General features: G+C 36.4%; 1 protein-coding gene across 5 annotated transcripts in view; it reads right to left on the reverse strand.

Moving 5' to 3' along the window:
- Positions 1-18614, reverse strand: part of CTNND2 (catenin delta 2) — a 1206354-nt gene that overhangs the window by 978581 nt on the left and 209159 nt on the right. For all 5 annotated transcript variants that reach the window (XM_069077188.1, XM_069077207.1, XM_069077216.1 and 2 more), the window contains one exon: positions 10096-10229. In XM_069077188.1, the coding sequence (XP_068933289.1) occupies positions 10096-10224 (129 nt within the window). In that variant the 5' untranslated portion in view covers positions 10225-10229. The remainder of the gene's footprint in view (positions 1-10095; positions 10230-18614) is intronic.

An 18614-nucleotide genomic window follows, 5' to 3' on the forward strand; every position in this document is an offset into this window, starting at 1 on the left:
GAAAAAGAAATCATAAGGAACTTATTAAAGTTGAACTATTTATATTCCTACATGGAAAAAATATAATTGTAACTCATGAGACTTTTCTCATATGAGGATAGTTGAAGGGAATATATATGTATACATATATATATATGTAAACACATATATATGTTTATATAGGGGGATGTATGTGTATAAATACATGTGTGTATATATGTCTACATGTTTACATAGACAGAGGGCACAGGATCAGCTGAACAGAAAGGGAGGATATCTAAAAAATAAAATTAAGAGGTGAGAGGAATATAATGAGACAAGGAGATAGGGAGAGATAGAATAGGGTAAATTATCTCATATAAAAGAGGCAAGAGAAAACTGTTACAATGAAGGTAAAGAAGAGGAAGGTGAAAGGGAATGGGTCAACCACACTCTTATTGAATTTGGCTTAAGGAGGGAATAATATACATACTCAATTGGGTATCTTACCCTACAAGAAAGTAGGGGGGAAAGGGATAAGATGGGGGATGATAGAAGGGAGGGCAGATTTGGGGAGAGGGTAGTTAGAAGCACACACTTTTGAAAAGGGACAGGGTCAAAGTAGGAAATAGAATAAGTTGGGGTGGGAAAGGATGGATGGAAATATAGTTAGTCTTTCACAATCTATCTAATATGGAAAGCTTTTGCATAACTACACATATACTACCTATATTGAATTGCTTAGCTTCCCAGAGGGGGTGGGTGAGAAGGGAAGAAGGGGCAGAATCTGGAAATCAATGTTTTGAAAACAAATGTTAAAAAACAAATTTACATGCAATTGGGAAATAAGATATACAGGCACTGGGGGATAGAAATTCATCTTTCCCTACTAGAAAATTAGAGGAGGGATGGGGGAAGATATAAGATAGAGCAGATTGGGGGAAGGGGTATTCAGTAGGCTCAATATCTTAGGGTGGGGGGTAGTGGGAAGAAAATTTATAACTCAAAATCTTGTGAAAATGAATTTCGAAAACTAAAATAAATTTTAAAAATCTTTTGTCTTGATTGTGTGACATGGGAGACACAGGCACAGGACTGCTCAGCATGGCATGCCCTCATTAGAGAAGGTGCTGTGCTCTCTGAGCAAAGCAGAATTGAAGTAGCTCAAAGGTAATTTAGAGAATGCACCCCAAATGTTCACATAGACTATTTTTGCCCAACCTGTGATAGAACATTCCAAGCTCATATTGACTTGATCAGTCAGAATAGGATACATTGTAAACTGACGGTCATATAGCAAAGTCATTTTGGTCTTCTTCAAGAATAAAAGACAACCACCATTAACCAGAAGGTTGTTCCACTACATAAACGGGTGAACTGCCCACAATAAAACTCCAGAAAAAAGCTTAATGTTAACTCAATGATTATCTTACTCAGAAAGTTATATAATTTTATAGCAATGATAATGAAGGACAACAACCAGAACACATCCTTCTTCAAGTATAGTTTGAAACCCACTAATTCATTTTTCCACTATGTTAAATCCACATGCATTCATTTAGCATCAGTTATGTGTTGGGTACTGTGTTATGCACAAAATGCAGTGCTATGATTTGGGGAAATAAAGATTAAATCATCAGGGGGTGGAGTCAAGATGGTGGAGTAGAAGCAAGACCTCCCTGTGGCTCTGGCTTCCACCTTTCCCAATCCATGAAAAAGGGGACTCTAAACAAACTTTGGACCTGCAGAACTCACAAAATGACACAGAAAAGCTAACCTCCCACTGAGGACAGCCTGGCAGGCCGGCAGGAATCAGCCAGCACAGTGCTCTGGGAGCCAAGCCCAGACCCCCGTGAGCCAGGGGTTAGCCCCAGGGCGGCCCGGACTAGCTGCCTGCCGGAGGGATTCCAGATCACTAGCAGCTGTGTCCGTTTCCAGATTCATCAACACATAGATGTGAAGGACAAAGTGAGAGGTCAGTGCAGTCTGGACTCTGGGAGCAGTAGTTGGGAGAGCTTCGGCTTTTGCCCCCAGGGAGAGAAGCCAGGGAGACACCCAACACAGCCAGACCCACGTGGCAACTGCAGCTCCTGGCCTGCAGAACATAGGGGGACCAAGTGACTAGTCTGAAGGGTAATTGCTCTTGCTTTATCCTGCTTGGATTTGGATTGCAGTTTAGGGTGGAGGTCCTGGGGTATGGGACCAGCTTGCCAGAGCATGTGGAGGCTTCAGAGAGGGCACCCAACTAAAACCTCCAGCAGCTGAGAAAACCCCAGTGATTGGGACAAAGTTCCCGTGTCTGGTTCCAGAGTCCTACTGTGGCAAAAAGGCTAGGGGTCAAGTGACTGAGGGATGACATGACCAGGCAAAAGAAACAAAGCAAAAAGAAGAATGCAACATTAGACTCCTATTTTGGGGACAAAAAGGAGCAAAGCATGGAACAGGAGGAATATAGTGAAGTTAGAACTCCTGCACCAAAAGCTTCAAAGGAAAATACGAGCTGGCTACAGGCCATGGAGGACCTTAAGAAGCAGATAAGAGAAGTGGAGGAAACATTGGGAAGAGAAATGAGAATGATGAAAGAAAATTATGAAATTAGAGTCAACAGTCTGAGGAAAATCATACCTTAAAAACAGACTGACTCAATTGTCAAAAGAGGCTCAAAAAGGCAATGAGGAGAGGAATGCCTTAAAAAGCTGAATTTGCCAGATGGAAAAAGAATCTCAAAAGCTCAATGAGGAGAATTGTTCCCTCAGATTTAGATTGGACCAAAGAGAAGCTAGTGACTTTAAGAGAAACAAGATGATGTTAACCAGATCTACACAAATGAAAGAACAGAAGGCAATGTGAAATATCTCATGGGAAAAACCACTGACCTGGAAAATAGATCCAGGAGAGAGAATTTAAAAATTATTGGACTACCTGAAAGCCATGATCAGTGAAAGAACCTAGAAATCATCCCCCAAGAAATTCTCAAGGAAAATTGCCCTGATGTTTTAGAACTAGAAAGCAAAAAAGAGGTTGGAACAATACACTGACCACCTCCTGAAAAAGATCCCAAAAAGGAAAACTCCTCAGAATATTATAGGCAGGTTCCAGAATTCCCAGATCAAGGAGAGAATATTATGAGCATTCAGGAAGAAACAATTTGAATATTGTGGAAACACAATCAGGATAACCTGGCAGCTTCTACACTGAGGGATCAAAGGGCTTGGAATAGGATATTCTGGAGGGCAGAGGAGCTGGGATTAAAACAAAGAGTCACCTACCCAGCAAAACTGAGTATCAACTTTCAGGGGAAAATATTGTCATTCAGTGGAATAGAGGACTTTCAAGCAATTTTAATGAAAAAACTAGAGTTGAATAGAAATTTGACAAGAAACAAGAGAAGCTTGAGAAGGTAAACAGGGAAAAGAAATCATAAGCCACTGATCAAAGTTGAACTATTAATATTCCTACATGGAAAAATGATAACTGTAATTGATGAAACTTTTCTCAGTATGAAAATAAAGGGAATAGAAAAATATATTCATCTATATTGGAGGGTATACGGGCCTGTGAATACATGTGTGAATGTGTGTATTTATGCTTTCAGGTATACATAGATAGAGGGTACAAGACCAATTTAATAGAAAGGGATGATACTTAAAAAAGGAAATTAAGAGGTGAGAGAGGAAAATAATGAGAGGAGATGGGGACAGAATGGGGTAAACTATCTCATAAAGAAGAGGCAAAAGGATTACAATAGAGGGGAAGAATAGGAAGGCAAAAGGGAATGGGTCAAACTTATTCTCACTAAATGTGGCTCAGGGAGGGAAAGAAATACACACTAAATAGGGTACCACCCTACAGGAGAGTAGGGGGAAGGGGATGAGAAGGGGGATGATGGAAGGGAGGGCAGGCTGGGAGGGAAGGAAGTTGGAAGCACCCACTTTTGAAAAGGAATGGGATCAAAGTAGAGACTAGAACAAGTGGTTGGTGGGATAGGTGGGAAGGAAATATAGTCAGTATTTTACAATATATCTACTATGTTAATGTTTTGCATTAGCTACACATAGACAATCTATACTGAACTGCTTATCTTCCCAGTAAATGTGTGTGACAAGGGAGGAAGGTAATGAATCTGGAATTCAAAGTTTTAAAATCAAATGTTTAAAATTATATACATATATACTATTATTAATACTATCTTACATGTAATTGGGAAAGAAGGTATACAGGCACTGGGGCATAGAGATCCTCCATGCCCTACTGGAAAAGTCTAAGGGAGTATGGGAGAAGATATGGGAGAGAGCAGATTGGAGGAGGGGATATCCTGTGGGACTGCTATTCTGGGGTGGTGGGTAGGGGAAAAACAGGGAGAAATTTTGTAACTCAAAATCTGGAAGAAATTAATGATGTAGACCAGAAGTTAATAAAGCATTTGAAAAAAAAAAGGTTAAATCATCAAGGAAATACTTAACCTTGACAAAAAAGGGTGTAGGTAGATGTGTTTGGGATATAACAGAATAGATGACCTCCATTTTTCCTGGAGGTGAAATCCTCATTTCTCTGTCACTCTTTTTGATATCTTAGAGATAGCTACGTGGTATAGTGATCACAGCACTTTACTTACATTCACGAAGACTTAATTTGGAATCCTTACCTTGGTCTCTTACTAGCTATGTGACTCTGGACATGCCATTTAACCTCTCTAATTCTGTTCCCTCATTTGTCAAATGACAATGCTAATAATAAAAACACAACTTGTAGTAATAGTAATAGTTTTTGTAGTAGTAGTCATTGTCATCATCATCATAGTTGTACTTTTCTTTGTATGTTACTACTAATACTACTACTAAACTACTAGTATTACCACCACTACTACTACTACTACTACTACCACCACCACCACCACCATCAGCAGCACTACTACTACTATTACTACTACTAGCATTTACCTTACATGTAGTGGCTAAGGCCAGATTATTATGATTGGCTCACTTGATAAACCTGTATATTGCATCAAGAGATGGCAGCTGAGGGATCCATCCACTTTCCTACCTTTAACTGAGTGATGATTCCAATTTGAATGTATGTCTTTAACACATAAGGAATAATTGATGAAATTATAAATGTACTACAAATACAAAAATCTGAACTATCTATGACTCTTTGTTGTTGTTTAGTGTAGTCATTTCAGTTGCATTCAGTTGTGGCAAAGATACTAGGGTGGTTTGCCATTTCATTTACCAGCTCATTTTACAGATGAAGAAACTGAAATAAACAGGGTTAAGTGACTTAAGCTAATCATAAATATCTTGCCTCAGTCCCTACTTGTGAGTTAGATGCTAGTAACAGTAGTAGTAGTAGTTGTTATTATAGTAGTACTTCCCTTTTTAAGGGAAATATAACTAGTAAATGTTTGAGACCAGAGACTTGCTATTTCTTAAATTACTGGCTATGCACCTTTTTTTTTTTTTACTGGTTTGTCATAAATAGTAATGAACCTGTTAATATACAGATGTCCTGCTGTTGAGAGGGATTTACCACACAACAATTAAAGAAATTTTAGAGAAAACTTTCAATTCATATGTAAATCCAAAAAAATTTCTATTACTATCACAGCTAGCAATGCAGTTCAACAAATGTGTTTTTTTTTTTACCTACTCTAGCATTCAAAGAATAATAGTTTTTAAAACTGCAAGGGACCTTAGACATCTCCTACTCTAATGCAGTAATTTTTACAATAAAGAAACTGAGACTCAGAAAAGTTGTTTATTATTACGTAAATATTTGCATTAAGGTCACAAAGTTAGTAAATGGCAGATCTCTGGTTCAAAGTTGGGTCCTCCATCTTCAGAGGGCTTTCTACAACAAATTTCTTCTTCAAAAAATGGGTCCACATGTAGACACCATGTGGTCATAACTTGGCATCATTTTCCAAAGGTCTGTAGCAGAGTGAAAGACTCAGTATCATACTAAGAAAGTGGAAGATAAATACTGAGCAATTTACTGTAACATCTGGGAAATATTCACAAAAGTAAATATGGCTTGTGAACTAAGATTAGTGGTTCATCCTCCAAAAAGATTAAATGACCCTGAAGGTCTTCCTCTTACAGCTTGATTTTTTCTTTTCTTTTTCTTTTTTTTTTCTAATTAAAGGTGCCCTCCCTGGACTTACTTCTTTTTGGAGGGCAATAGGGTTTATGTGACTTGCCCAGGGTCACATGACTAGTAAGAGATAAGTGTCTGAGGCCAGATTTGAACTCAGATCCTCCCGATGTCAGGGCTGGTACTCTACTTATTGCTCCACCTAGCCGCCCCCTGGACTCACTTCTTAAAGGGCCCCCTTCACTGAATGGGCGTTACTTCACTGTCAGTACATAAAAAGGCCTTAGCCCAAAAGGGTGGGGATCTCCCATTGCTTCCTGAGTCATCTCCAGTCATCCTGCTGAATATCTGATCACTGGATCCAGATGGCTGTGGAGGATAATGTAAGGCTGGTGACCTTGCACAGCCCTCCCTCACTCAAATCAAAGTCAACAGCAAGTTATATCATCATTTCCCTGATGACATGGTCCTCTTCAAAAACAAAGGACAAATGCAACAAAGTATAAAGTGGACTGGGTCAGCCAGGTGGCACAGCGGATAGAGTACAAGCCTTAAATCAGAAAGACTCATCTTCATGAGTTGAAATCTGACTTCAGACACTTACTAGTTTGTGACCCTTAGCAAGTCACTTAATTCTGTTTGTCTCAGTTCCTCATCTATAAAATGAGCTGGAAAGGAAATGATAAACCACCCCAGTATCTTTGTCAAGAAAATCCTAAACTGGGTCATTAAAAGATGGACACAGCTGAAACAACTAACAACTATAACTGTATAAAGCATTGTGCTAGCTAAGTACTAGGGATACAAAGATGAAAGAAAAAAATAGTCCTACTCCGAAGAAGCTTACATTCTAACTGTGGAGACATCAAAATGTAAAATGATGGAAGGAAACTGGCCTTAGAGTCTGGAAGACCTGGGTTAATACTTTACCTCTGACACATACTAGCTGTGTGACCCAAGGTAAATCGCTTAACCACCTCAGTTTCCTGAACTGTAAAATGATAATAAAAATATATCTTTCATAGTTGTTGTGAAGATAAAATAAGATATTTGTAAGGCACTTGGCATAGTGTCTGAGATGTAGGGGGCACATAAATTTTATATAATATTATCATTGTTGTTGTTGTTGCTACCTAACCACTGAGTTCTATAGGTAATTAATTATGTGTATAAATTGTGTAATTCTTTCCAACATACATTGTTAGAAGGAATTTCCTTACCAGAAGTTCCCTGTATCATTGAAATCACAGTCTGGTGGTGGTGGTGGTGGGGGAAATGAATATTCTCATCCAATGATGAAATTCTTTGATAAAAAGATAACCATGTAGGAAGCAAAAGAACAAACTAGTTTAAAGTCAATGTATGCTCCCAGAGAACTAAATTATAAGCTCCTTAAAGACAGTAACTGAATTACATTTATATTAGTGTTATCCAGAATACCTAGCACAGTTTTTTTCCACAGACTAGGAGCTACATAAATATTTGCTGGAAAACTAAATGGATGTGGATACAATAAATGCCATTTATTCTTCCCAAATTACAAAGCTGTTAAATAAATAGAATTTAATAGCAAGACAATTTGAAACATGTAATGACACAGTGCCTTATTTAGTGGTCATACTTCTAGTAACCTGAAACCTTTGGGGATAAAGCCATAAAATTGAAGCTAAGTAAAAATGGTTTTTAAGTGCCACGGAGACTTGCTCTCCAAAAGGTGAAGTACTTTAATCCAAGGAGAAAAATTATCTCCTTACCTCCAGAAGCATTGATTAGGTATTATATATGGAATTAAGCCTTCTTACTTAAGAAACTTGGCTTTCAGGTTTCCTCTAAAGGCTTCCACCTAAGAGGCAAGAGAGTGCTAGAAGTGGAACCACTGAAAAATGACTGCTGAGAAGGGACAAAGCAGACTAATAATGAATTAGCAAAGCAAAGCAGTTCCTATTCACTTGGGTAGTCCCTAAACAAGGGGTTCTTAATTTGGGAGTTTGGGGTAGATATCAGCAGGTCCATGAGCTTGAAAGGGAAAAAAATATCTCTTTATTTACAGTCATCTAAACTGAAATTTAGCATTTACTTCAACTATTTTAAAAAAATATTCCAGAATGATCCATAGGTTTCACTAGATTGTCACTGGGGTCTGTGAGACAAAGAAACATTTGAAAGACATCTCCAAAGGCTTTTATCATATTCCTCATTTTTAGTGTTTACTCCATTTTCAAAATATCTTGTATTTTCTTATATGCATACATAGGGTATATCCTGGAAATTCTAGGAATGCAGTTTTGTCCCTGTATGTAGGGCAAATCCATGGAGAGTGGGAGCTTCATAAATGCTTTTTAAATCAAATTGAGTTGAATTAATGATGACTAAATCATCAACAAAAAATTAAGTCAAGGTCCGCTAGCATTTATTAAACACCTATTTATCAGATATTGTGCTAAGTACTGGATATACAAAGAAAGAAAAAACAAAACAAAACAATGGTCTTAGATCTCAAGGGGCTCATAGTTTAATGGTACAGATAATATGTGAACAATTATATACAAATGGCCATATAGCTTGATATATAGATGATAGATATATAAATATAGATGATATAGATACAGAGATAGGTCTAGATATAGGATGAATTGAAAGTAGTCTCAGAGGGAAGGCAGTAAGATTAAGGACTGGAAAAGGCTTCTTACAGAAATCATGGCTAGTTGAGACTAGAAGGAGTCCAGCAGTGAAGGTACAAGGTAGAAATGAGGAATGAGACTATTTCAGCTAGGGGAGAAAGTAAGTGTACTCTGTACTTAATAAAGAAGGAAAATAAATAACATATTGTGAAATACTTCCATTAACAAATTGGAAAATTCATAACAATGCTTAAAGGTTTTAAACTTAAGTCATCTGGAAATTCCATAAATAAAGGAGGATATGTCAACCTTCAACATTGTTAAACAAATCTGATACTAGAACATATGTTTGTTTACATTCCCTAGAGGTCACATATGACAATGGTAGTTCTGATGCACCATTAGCAGGGTGGCTAGATCAAGGTGAGAGGTATATTATTTTTGTCATAAAAAATTCCATCTAGGCAAAGCTACTCTCTTTTTTTCCAGAAAATATATTGCCTTAGTCTCCAAATCTCTGAGTAAATGAGCAAAGTAGTCCTATTTCCAATCTGAAATTTTCTCATTGATTGAATGACAACTATGAGAAAATACCTAGACAACAGTAGTTAACTTGTAATTAGGGAAGGAGGGAGAAGAATGGAAAAACAAGCCATTGCTATCCATATAATTATAAGGAAAAGTGATGGGGAAGGATTGACTATCATAATTGTGTGAGAACTCTCTTAGATAAGCAAAGATTATCTTTATTGAAATTGTGTAATCCATTAGAATTATGAACCAACCACTTGAAAAACACACACACAGCAGAAGCCTATTTGCAACAACTGCATACAGATTCCCAACCAGATCATATATGTAATAATTAATAAACACAGAATTCATTTAAAGAAATCCTAAGTTTTCCACTTCATCTTATTTCTTTGTTTCTCAGTTTCCAGTAGGTGTGCACATATATGTCTTATATAATCATGCAACATGACCTACCTCTAGCTAGTATATATTAATAATCACAAAAATCTACATAGATAATTTATATAAAAATCATACAGCTATAAAGCACCTGAGAGATCAGCTAGTTGAAACATCTCAATGAACAGCTGAGGAACTAAAGCCTTCATGTGATTTATTCTAGGTCACACAGATAAAGCAGTAAGGGCTATAACCATTTTTTTCTGGACTAAGCCTTTTCCCATTATATCAATCTCTTCCTATCATATTGCTATAGAACAACATTACATTAAATATACAATTTGATAACCAATGCAATGAATGAAAGTAACCCAAAGAAACATTAAACAATAGTAAAGGCTACAGTATGGTTAAATATTTTTTTTATATTATCCATCATTATTTATCCACAATTTTCACCTATGATAATGCAACTCTTTCCATATAAATAATATAAATTGAATTATTTTACCTGTTCTTTGACTGATGCAAGGATGGCAGACGTCGTCTCAGTTTCAGATCCATCCCCATTGGATGTATTCAACACAGGGCTCAGGGAACTAGTCTTTTCTGAAGATGAAGGCTGGTCTGGAACAGGCATAGCTCCTACAATTTAAAATCAGAATTTCATTAGTGATTATTATTAATAGAAAAAGTGGAAGTTAATTTTATTAAAGCATCATTCTACCAGCAAGTTTTAATTATTGCCCTAAGGGAGAATGAAAGTTGCATAAGAAGTAAGGAACACATTAAGCACTGAGCAAAGAAATAGAATGGATTCTCTTTCACCAAGCCTATCCACACATTTCATCTCCCACATTTATTATTTGTTTATTGTGGCAGGAGAAGAGGAATGTGTAGCCACACACAAGTAGATTTCCAGAGGATAGCTGCTGTGAACAGCTTTCAAGGTTCTGATTACACAGTATAGTGAACACTCTTATTTATTCAATAACAAATCAGAGCAAAACATTCACAGAAAATCAAGGTGCAGCATTCACAATGTTACAAATACAGCATTCGCAACAGCTTATCACTTAAATGGCCGCATAGTTTTCACTACAGTGGTCACAAAGTTTGGAACAAAGAACAATAATTTAGTAACAATCATTCAAAAAAACTCAATCATTCAATCATCCTTAAGGATGCTTGTCTCCTTAAGGGACACAAAGTACAATAGCCAAAAATGTCCACTCATGGGGCATACCAGGTTACAAATCAATTGCTATTCAGACATCATTCACCATTCAATCATCAGAAAATACACAAGCCCTACACCCTTAGGTGACTAGTAAATTCCAATTTCTCAGTCAGTACACAGTATCCAAGTAAAGTCTTCTTTCACCTTGACTCAGGGTGGTCTCTCAGATTCCCTGGATCCCCATACATGGTCCCAGATCCCATCTGGATTCACCAAACTGTCACCTGAGTTCAAAGGCAGACAGCTCCTGGGTCCTTGTACAGCTCTCCATGCAATTCATGTTCCACACTGAAGCTCACAGCATCTAGTCCACCTTAAACCCTTCACACTCTCTCTTCCCGAGAAGTCAAGGCTTAACAAAGCCACGAACAGGTTCATACAAAGTACCAGCATCACAGTTATGCTTCCACAGTCTGTGGCAGCTCCAGATGAACCTTGGATGTCTTCAGCAGTTCCCAGAAACTCTGGCTGGCCCTCGGACTCAGCAGCTCCTCAGCAGAAGCTCCAACTGGTTTCCAGAATAAAACTCACTTCACCCAGGTTCCCAAAATCAAAATCTTTCTCTCCAGCCTGGTGGGCCTTTCCTCTTCAGGCTCCCTGGAAACAGCAAATTCTGTCTCCATGAAGGTTGCTCCAAGAAGATCTGTCTCACCCAGTAGTGGCTTCTCCTTATATACACATGGCATTAGCTCCTTCCTGTTTCAGCCAATCCCTTCCTGCTTCATCAGCAACAAGGGTTCATACCTTCTCTTTCTTTAACAGAGGATTGATTAATTACTAAGTGCTAAGTACCTCAGCTTAGCAAAAAAAAAGAAACTTCAAATTTCATTACTATTACAAGGAATGAAATGAGTTTAAAGTGAATGGTAAAGGAAAAGATGTAGCAAAGATGGTGAAAAAGAAAAAAGAAAGAAAGAAGAAAGAGATTAGAAATGATAAGAAGGAAAAGAGACATTTGCATACACTAAAAAAAATTAAAATTGCAAGGGAAAAAGAACTAGAGTTTAACTATAATCCCCTCCTCTCTCAAGCACTAACTAAAGAGTTGTTATTTGGTATTTAACTGGAAGAGTTATCTGTAATACATATTTACATAGACTAACCTCAGACAGTTGATTCAAGTATGATAACCACATCAGTAATTACTATTTCCTTTTGTGATGTTATTCAGAATGTGCCATGAATATGACATTCTGATTCTCTTCTTCAATAAAATACTCATGAGATATAGGCATGAGGCTTCTCTGTAATCTATAGGTTGCTAATCTCTTATTTCTTATAACTGTTCCATATTTTCAAAATCATAACCTATTTTCCCCTTTGCATAGAAATCAATGAGTACCAAAGTATATGATGATTTAATTTAGAGAGCTGTATCTGCTATCCTGGTGGGGGAAGCTTCTACAAAGTGTTGGGGCATTCAAACTGACCTCCCTCCAGATGTGTCCCTCACTTGAATCTCCATGAGTGATGACTAAATCTGTCCTCTATAAGAGATATGTCTTCTTTATGTCAGTCATATAGGCAATGTGTCATGGTAAACAATTTGGATTTTATCTTAGAGGCAAAGACTGTTTAATGTAGGAGTGATTTGGCTAGATGCAATAATCGAATACAATGACCAAAAACTATTCCAGATGATCATAATGAAAGATGCTACCCACTTCCTTTCAGAGATGGACTCAGGGTACAGACTGAGATGTATGTGTCTTTCTTTTTTGACATAGCCAATGCAGAAATTTGTTTTGTTTTGTAACATTTGTTACAAGGGTTTTCTTTTTCTTTCCTTCTTTCTTTCAGTGAAGGAGGGGGGTGAACAGGAAAGAAAATATGCTTTTTTCTAATTGAAAAAAATTAAATTTGAAAGCAAGAGAAAAAATAGATGTTGTAAAAAGAACAGAAGTTAGTAACTAGGAAGTTAGCCAAGAACACCAAAGCCCAGGGAGCAGGCAAGAACAAAAACCAAAACACAGGCTGAGTGAAAAATAGGACAAAATATGAGAAGCTACCTCAAAATAGAAAAGGTAATGTAAATACCAGTTGCTGATATTTCCAATGGATACCATGATGCAGTCGAACTCCACTGGATTTAGAATAAGACAACCTGGATTCAAATCTCAACTTTCCTGTTTAATAATTGTATGACTATGGGTAGCATTCTGTTCCTCAATTGGCAAACCCATAAAATAAAAACCTTGAACTAAATCATATCTAAGATTGCTGCCGATTGTAAATCCCAATATCTTAAATATAAAAAAATACCCTCAGTAATTCATGGCAAAGATAGCTGTAAGACTGAGCTAGCCACTTTTTCTTTTTGGAAGAACTCAATCATGAGTCCGCATTTACACTTGCATCTTACTCAAGCTGTCAATGAACAAATATTTATTCATTTCCTACTGTGTGTCAAGTACTGGGGATTAATGCAAAGTTAAAATGAATCATGCTTATTCTTAAGGAGATTGCATACTACTATGGAAGACAAATAGAAATAAATTAATATAAAGTAAAGAAACAGTAGATTTATGGGGAAAAGTTCATTAAAAGATGAGATGATAAGGACTTCATTTAGATACTGGAGTGGGAAACCTGCAGCTTCAAGGGCACACGTAGCCCTTTAGGACCTCTCGTGTGGCCCTCTAAGGCCTCAAGGATGGCACTTTGACTCAACACTTGAAGATCTAGTGGGTCACATGTGACCTTGAGGCTGCAGTTTCCCCACCCTTGATTTAGAAGATGGTGTTTGAGTATAGGTTTGAAGAAAACAAGGCATTCAACAAGGTTACAGGCAAGACAGAAGTATATACTAAGAATAGAGGAGAGTCACTACAATGCATTGGGAATGAAATTCTCTCTTAGGAAGCAAGAAGGTCATTCTGACTGAAAGGTAGCATATAGAAAGGGGAATAGCATATAACAAGACTGAAAAGTTGAAGAATTCAAAAGTCATATAATTGGCCTCTAATTTGAGTCTGGAAGCAATAAGCAGTTTATTGAGTAGGGAAGTAACATGGTTAGACTATGCACATTAGGAAGATCTCTTTGAAAACATTATATACAAAAAAACCCCACAAACAAAAAGAAGGGAGAGAACTGAGCCTTAGAGATAAACTAGTAAGCTATTTCAGTAGTCCAGGTGAAATGTGAAGGAGAATACCTAATGGGATAATACTTGTCTTGGTTCTTGTTCCAATTCGATGGTTAATTTGAGACAAAGTGCTTCCTTGCTTCCACAAAATATTATGGGGACTGGAATCATCTCTGGAACAGAATCCCTATGGCTGGGTCCTCTTTTCATATTACCAAATTTCTCTAGATAAGCTCAGCTGGATTTAGAACTATTTTTTTGCTAGATTTTTTATATCAACATATTTTTATCAACAATTATATCAACATACTTTTGCTGAAATTATCTACTGGTCCATTCATGGACATTGTTGTCTAGACCTAAATTTTCTGCCTCTTGCATTACTTTTTCAATGACTGGCTTTAATAATGCAAATTGTATACAGCTATCTTCCTGATGCTTTTATGGACTTTTCTGTTCATCAAAGGTACAACTGCCCATGCCCTGTCCCACTTCCTCTTACTGCTAGCATCAGGGACCTTCAATAATCACTTTCCCTGCTGTGTCTTTCTAATCTCTAGGTCTAATCTCTTTAATCTCCAGTCTGGTCCATCTGCTTCTAATGAAGCCAGCTACTGTCAATTTTATTTTTTAACTCAATATAAGTTATGAGCTTTGTGCCATGCTACATGACTCAAATAGCAACTATGACAACAAACAATTAATAGTAATTAGTCAATATTTTACAGCTAGATAAAATTAGAAGGGTTTCATTACAGAGATCATTATATTGTCTGAAATCCATGATGAGAAATATGACAGTTCTATTTTCCAACTGAAAATAGTATCCTAGCAGTAATTGGGCTTAATTTTAGAATAAATTGCTTATGATATCCATAATGAGAAATAGGAGTAGAATAAAAAAATTCAATGCAAACATCTACAGTATTCAGGATTAGGCAAATAATATTAACAAGAGAGTTATGAGCTAAGAGCTCAATGCCTTTTGTAAGTTGCATACAAAAATACAAAAAAGAAAAATGATAGTTATTCAAATTTGTGTAATTATTATCCTTGTTAGTTCAATGTAACACTATTATAATTCAAATAGTCAATTCAAGGGTTCATACTGAAAATAGACTAAAATATCTTTTGAAACATACATATAGATATAACAAGACATAAATCTAACAATTGTTAAGATGTGGACCATTTACCTCTAAGCAACTTTCATTCTAACACCAGTGTTCTACAATCATATTAATTCAATTTCCCCAATTTCTCTTTTTAAAAGTAGCAGAAACATCACAAAACATAGCTGGATCAGAGCCAAGTAACCCTTGATTTTGGTTATTGCTACTTCTGGGTAAGTGTTAATATGATGAAAAGTATCTAGCCTTTAAACCCAAGGGAAAGCAAACTTAAAAAGTAAGTTTAATACCTATTTGTATCAAGGTGGCATTTCATCCTTTATATTTTGCTTATCAATATTTTTTTTCAAGATCACTCAAGTTCAATTTCAATGCTTCATTATGGTGGAAAGGTCCCTCTGTATTCTCAAAGATTATGCCAATGAGACCTAACAGCTAGAAGGGCCCATTAAACCTTAGATATGTTCAGATTTCATTTACCTTTGAAGGTAAAACATTGATCATTTTAACAATATGTGATAATTATGTAAGTATTAACTTGGTATCTATTATGTCTTTGATATTGCAATATACCACTGGTATTCTGTTCATCTCCCTTCCTTAAATAATCAATGCACCCAAACTTTGCCTTGATAATCCTCAGATACGCTTTGCTACTCTTCATGGTTTCCAAAATTCTCTATGATTATCTGTATAAAGTCATCTGGGAAAATGTTCTCTGATATTTATTGTAAAAAATGATACGGAAAATAAAAAAAATGACTTTTGTCACCTGGGACTTCAGAAGAATGCAATTCCTAGTTGTTGGCTTCCAGAATTAACCATTTTTCTCACTTACTGGAAATAGGTTACTTTAAAAAATATATAACTCAAGGTATGATTTACCTTCTGATCTCAAGAATAACTCATAAAAGAATGCCAAAAGCAAATCCTGTTTTTACTTTCTTATCTAATAGCATATGACATAGCTGTGTTTTTAAATCTCTTTTTGCTAGTAGCTCATACTAATCATAACTAAGCAGTTTTGGCTATGAAGCCACCACAAATAGGAAGGTTTCTTTGTCAGTATAGCTTCACAATAGGAAAACTTAAACTTCATGCTCTCTGAAACAAACTAGTTATGTTACTTGGGGAAAGTCACTCAAACTCTCAGCATTCTAAGTTGCAGAAAAAGTGACAACATACTTTAACAGGAGTTTCCTCATCTGGGAATTTTCTGTACCAATGAGACCATAGGTCTAATCCCCATTCTCTATCCTACCCTCACTACATAATTCACACTCTTTTCACTATATTATTCTACCTCCTTTTAATACCTAATCTAGGGGACTACCTCTTCTATGAAATTCTCCCTATTACAACCAACCAAAAAATTCTTGCCTGCCAATTAAAAATAATCCTACCCCCAACCATTTTATCGTTCTTTCATCTTCAATCTTTCTTTTATATGTTGGCTATTTCTGTTTCTAATGGTTATAGTTCTAATCCTCTCAAAAAATAAAATAAACCCCTTACTCTTAAACTTTTGGTCTCTTCAAGGAAGAACTCCATATGCTGCCTTGGTTTCATTGCTTAATTGATATTTAGAGCAAACTATGATCACTCACTTTATTTACTCTCCACCCACTAACTTCTCAACCCCTTGCCACCTGAGTTTCTAACTAAGACTCTGACTTATAAGGGCTCTCTCAAAGGTCCTCAACAACCTTTGAATTGCTAAATGCAGCGATCATTCCTACATTCTTATCACTCTCTTATCCATGTGGTAGATTTTAATGTTTTGGAACACTCCTTTTATTGAGGGATATTCTCTTCTCTATTTGCTTTGGTGACATTACTGTCTCTTGATTGTTCTCCTGGTCTGCATATACTTTATTTGATTGATTGTCACCCGTTTTCCTCCCACTACAAATGCGTGTCATCCCAGACTCTGTCCTGGGCCTTTTTTTTTCCTCTCCTTGGGTGATGTTGTTCACTCCCACAGATTCAATAATTAATTATAAAGAAGACTGCCCAACCTTTACTATTTCTCCACTGATTTTAAGTCTTGCATCACCACCTGTTGGGCAAGGTATTCCCATCTGAATGTCTCACTGGCATAACAATCACTATTTTTAAAAATTGAATTTGTAATACACTCTTTCAAATACTTCCTTATTCCAAAAGCTTCACTACTGTTGCACTAGTCTCTTTCTTCTTCAATCATGCTCCGAACAGGTACCAACATATAATTCTTTTTTCCCCCCAAAATATAATTCTTAAGACACAGGTTTGATCATGTCACTCCTCTGCTTAAAATCCTCCAATGGTTTTCTGTCTTCTGAAGAAAATATAACATCATTACCTTGAAATTTAAAGTCACCCACAGTCTGGTTCTTACCTACCTTTAAATCATGTTTCACTTTAATCCCCAAACAGAATTTTAACTTGCAGTTAAATGTGGCTATTAGCTATTCCCTAAATTCTGTGTTTGTGGAGAAAAAGTTATCCCCATGCTTTGAATGTACTTCCTCATCTCTGGTTTTCAATATCTTTCTCTTCTTTTGAGGTTCAGATCAGATGCTATCTCTTACTTGAACTCTTCCCCAGTCCCCTTTGGTGAAAATGTTTTGTTCTTCTTTAAATGCTATAAAGCACATTGTATCTCCTCCCTTTGACCTCATCATACCTTACCTCATGTTATATTAATCTAGGTAAATGTCATATTTCTCTCTTTCTAAACAAAATATCTTCTGGAGTACAGATATTGCAATAAAAAATATACCTAATATCTACCACCTTGAATAGTGACTTGAATATAAAGGTATGTAAAGAATATTTCAGAGAAAAGAACAGGGAATTAGGTGATCCACTTTTTTCCCCCAAAGTTGGGAGAATGAAACAGTACTGTAGATGCCTTTCATAGGCAATATTGATTTCAGTAGCTTTATCAAACTTTGTAAACTTTCTTTCAAGGTATTCACTCTTCTGTGTCTACAACTTGCCAGCCTCTTCTTAAGCACTGGTTCCCCAACATTATATGTAAAAAGAGCTGTACTTAAAGCCAGGAAATTCAGGGTTCCAGACCTGATTCTAATTTATAAAGGATGTGTGACCCTGGGAAAGTCACTTAATCTCTCAATGTCTATCTAAGATTATAAATAATGGAAAAGAGAAGGAGTTTCTTCTTCCCTACTAGTGAATGCACTGGTTCATTCTGCATCCCTATATTATATCCCAGGATATCCAGTAGCTTAGACATAGCACGGCCCTTGGGTAAGACCACTAATTGTGGCTCCAACATATCCAGAGGACTGCTATTATTATCATTATCCATAAGAAAAGGAAATTACAAAGTGAGAAAATTCCAAATCAAGTTTTTCCTTTCACAAACTGAACTATCACAACATATTTATGGTTATTAATTATTTCAAAAAAGAGAAGGGATTTTCCTCAAATTTCCAAATTTCACTAATTCAATTTTGGACTATTATGAAGATTTTCGTCTTCCATGAGCTAAGGAAAGGCATTCTATTCTGCCCATAAATTTGAATGTACTTTTTTTTAACTTCCCCAAATGGATAGAAACAAGT

This window comes from Petaurus breviceps, unplaced genomic scaffold (genome assembly GCF_028583685.1).
Source record: "Petaurus breviceps papuanus isolate PSGF00001 unplaced genomic scaffold, PetGlider_PUasm1.0 151, whole genome shotgun sequence".
Taxonomy (NCBI): Eukaryota; Metazoa; Chordata; class Mammalia; order Diprotodontia; family Petauridae; genus Petaurus; species Petaurus breviceps.